Genomic DNA, 3493 nt, shown 5'->3' with positions numbered 1-3493 from the left:
TCTCCATTTGGGGGTATAAGTGGTAGAGCAAAGTTTTGTCACTTTTCCAGTGCAAAGGAGCTTGGTTATTTACCCCATGAAACTGGTTAAAGATGGGATGATTACAACTGCTGGCCATGAAATAACTTCTGCACACTGCAACACCATTCTTGCCATTCAGATTGAGAATTAACAAGAGGTGTAACCAGGGCCTGGTGCAGTGGCACAGTGGTTAAGGTCCTCGCCTTGCACGCCCATGATCCCAGATGGTTGTTGGTTCCAATCCCAGCAGCTCCACTTTCCATCCAGCTCTCTGCCTGTGGTCCGGTAAAGCAGTCGAGGATGGCCCAAAGCTTTGGGACCCTGCACCCGCGTGGGAGACCCGGAAGAGGCTCCTGGCTTTGGATTGGCTCAACTCCAGTCGTTGTGGACGCTGGGGAGTGAATCATCGGACGGAAGATCTTCCTCTCTGTCTCTCCTCTCTGTATATCCGCCTTTCCAACAAAAGTAAAATAAATCTTTAAAAAGAAAGAAAAAAGAAGAAGGGGTGCAACAGACTATTCTAGGGTTGACAGGAAATGGCCAGCAGAGAGTAAAAGCTTGAATGGAAATCCTGATGGCAGCAGTTATTGGAAAACTCATGTGTCAGGGTCTTCTGTCTTCTCTCACACACTGCTCTCACATGATTTAATGTTAACTTATTGGTGCAGTAAGAAGAACTCTTTCAAAGACACCTGCATCATAGTCATTACATCATTTGTTGGATATGCACGATGGTTTCCAGCCACTTGTCTTTTCTCCTACACTTTCAGGGCTTTCCTGGTGTGCTACCAGGTGAGAGAGTTTTGTCTCTTTATTGTCTTCTTAACCTACAAAGATTAGTCATTGTCAACAGCTTATTTTCTTCCATGGAGTCCTTTGCTGTGTACTTGAGTGTACTTCAGTTGTATGAAAAATGTATTTAGAAAGTAAGCTGTTATGCTGCAAAATCTCTGACACAAAAATATCTTATCCATACTTGGGAGAGGTCATCAAAATTTGGAGAACTCTTTCTTTTGCAAAAGTCATGCACAGAGATTATGTATCTGTTAGATTCATTTCCCCATTTATTTTGGTAGAGTTTTTCAGTAAAAGTGAAAAGGACATGTAAAAGCTTATATTTCTCTGTTGTCAAAATCATAAACACCTTCTGGATTCAAGCCAAACTGTTACTAATTCTACAAAAATTTATTGCTGCAAACTGAGTCTTGGTTATATATGTAGCCAAGCTGTTCCAAGTTAAGCTGCTCTTATCATTTGATATGCTTGGTGATTTCTCTTTGTTTAGCATGATTGAGTCATTTACTCAGTCATAACACCTCTGCTTTCAGTTACAGCATGTGTTGGAAGATCACTTTATTTTCATAAGCAGAACTGAATCCCATAATCACTTAAGAACTTTGGAACCACACATCTTCCCCTGGTTTCTAGTTCATATATGCAATTGGAAATTCAGTGGAGAGCTTGTAACCACTGAGGAAAAGATGGTTCTAAACTGATCAAAGAACACTGCATTAAACACAAGATGTATTTGATGCTTAAGGGAAGGATTGAGAGTGCAACTGAATTCAAATTCAGTGACCGCACTGTGAAGAAACAAATTGGACTGGAGCCATCTCGAAATGTGTGAGGCACATTTTGAATGGGAAAATATGCATTTTAAATTTCATCTCTATGAGATAAGTCTATTGTGATTTCATGATTCTAGTGAAAATGCTTCTTCCAGATAGTGAAATGCACTCCATAAAACTGATAAACCAAACTCAGCTTTCAGAACGTTTCCTCCTGGGATGCTCAGAAAACCCAACCCTACATCTTCTCATCTTTGCGCTGTTCCTCTCCATGTACCTGGCCACTGTAAATGGGAACCTGCTCATTATCCTGGGCATCCTTTCTGACCCCCACATTTACAGACCCATATACTTCTTCCGTGCCAAACTGTCCTTGGTGGATGTCTGCTTCACTTCCACCACTGTCCCCAAGATTTTGGTGAACATCCAGATGCAAAACAGATCCATCAGATATGCAGACTGCATCACAGAGATGTCCTTCTTGATAATCTTTGCAGGATTGGATGATTTTCTGCTGGCCATGATGGCCTATGACCAGTTTATGGCCATCTGTCACCTCCTGCACTGCACAGTCAGCATGACCCCCTGGCTATGTGAGCAGCTGGTTCTGCTGTGCTTGGTCATTGGTGTTTTGCATGCCTTGTTAAATAGCTTACTGGTGCTGAGGCTGAACTTCTGCACACACCTAGAAATCCGCCACTTTTCCTGTGAGTTGAATCAGGTGGTCCACAGAGCCTGTTCTGACACCTTTCTCAATGACCTCATGTTCGGTTTTGAAGCTGTGCTGCTGGCAGGAGGTCCCCTGTCTATGAATCTGTACTACTCCAAGATCACCTCGTCCATCCATGCCATCTCCTCAGCTCAGGGCAAGTATAAAACCTTTTCTACCTGTGCCTCTCATCTCTTGACCATATCTCTATTTTATGGAACAAGCTTAGGTGCATACCTCAGTGCCAGTGCTGCCCTAAGTTCAGCCTCAACTGCAATAGCCTCGGTGATGTACACCATGGTCACTCCCATGCTGAACCCCTTCATCTACAGTCTGAGGAACATAGACATGAAGAGGGCTCTGAAAAGACTGTTGTTCCATAAATGATAGTGGAACACTCAGTGTTGGGGCTGAACAGTATAAGCGACTTCATCTCTCAAGTCTCAGAGCTAGACACCATGATGTATTTATCAGAGGAGGAAAGAGAGCTTGCTTAGTCTGTTCACTGTCTTTTTTCACATTACTTTTTAATCATTAATTTCTCTGTGCACAAGGCAAATGAATGGTAATTTCATTCATTGGGTGTTGTCTCTGCCAGCTCACAATTTCTTTCTGATTTTTTATTTTTTCCCATATTTCATGTCCACATTGTTCCAGAAATACAAAAGAACACAAAAATTTCCTAGAGAAATGGAGTTGAAAGAGGAGGAGGTGCGTGTTAAAGTATTATTAATCCCATGTATATTTTTACAGTGCATATACTAGTTTTACATTTCATTGTTATAATTTGTAGTATTCTTCTTTTAACTATCATATAAATTTGCCTTTTCTGCAACTGGCATATTTCAGTTTCCCTAATGTTTTAAGTTGCATTAAATGTATTGCGAAAGGTAATGTTTCATTCTGTTAGGTGCTAGCTGGTAATCTACTTTATTTGTATACCAGATATCTGTTGATGGAATGTTAATTAGCAAAATATCTGCACATGCTCATGTATTGTTTGAGGTGAAGTGTGCAAAATTGAAATGTTCACATTTATCATGATATGATGTGTTGTGGAATAACATCATATGGCACTATTCCCTCCTCTCCATCTTAGCTGTTAGTTTAGTTTTCAGATAAGAATGATTCTAGTAAGATGCTTGCATGTTCTAATCAGTCCAGTTTTTACAAAGATGTATATTTTGTGCTTTTT

The 3493-nt window shown here is 40.7% G+C and overlaps 1 protein-coding gene across 1 annotated transcript; it reads left to right on the top strand.

The window, feature by feature from the left end:
• Positions 1–1731: 1731 nt before the first annotated feature.
• Positions 1732–2685, top strand: LOC121171806 (olfactory receptor 7A10-like). Its single transcript, XM_041003541.1, has one exon. It carries the CDS (start codon positions 1732–1734, stop codon positions 2683–2685), a length of 954 nt encoding a protein of 317 aa, XP_040859475.1.
• Positions 2686–3493: the final 808 nt, after the last annotated feature.

Source organism: Ochotona curzoniae, unplaced genomic scaffold, assembly GCF_017591425.1.
Source record: "Ochotona curzoniae isolate NIBS_2020 unplaced genomic scaffold, NIBS_Ocur_1.0 scaffold_274, whole genome shotgun sequence".
Lineage (NCBI taxonomy): Eukaryota > Metazoa > Chordata > Mammalia > Lagomorpha > Ochotonidae > Ochotona > Ochotona curzoniae.
Note: the sequence above shows the minus strand (reverse complement) of the source record. Positions and strands in the feature narration are given on the sequence as shown.

Coding starts and splice junctions, on each gene's coding strand:
- LOC121171806 (XM_041003541.1), top strand. CDS start 1,732: ATGCTTCTTCCAGATAGTGAAATGCACTCCATAAAACTGATAAACCAA.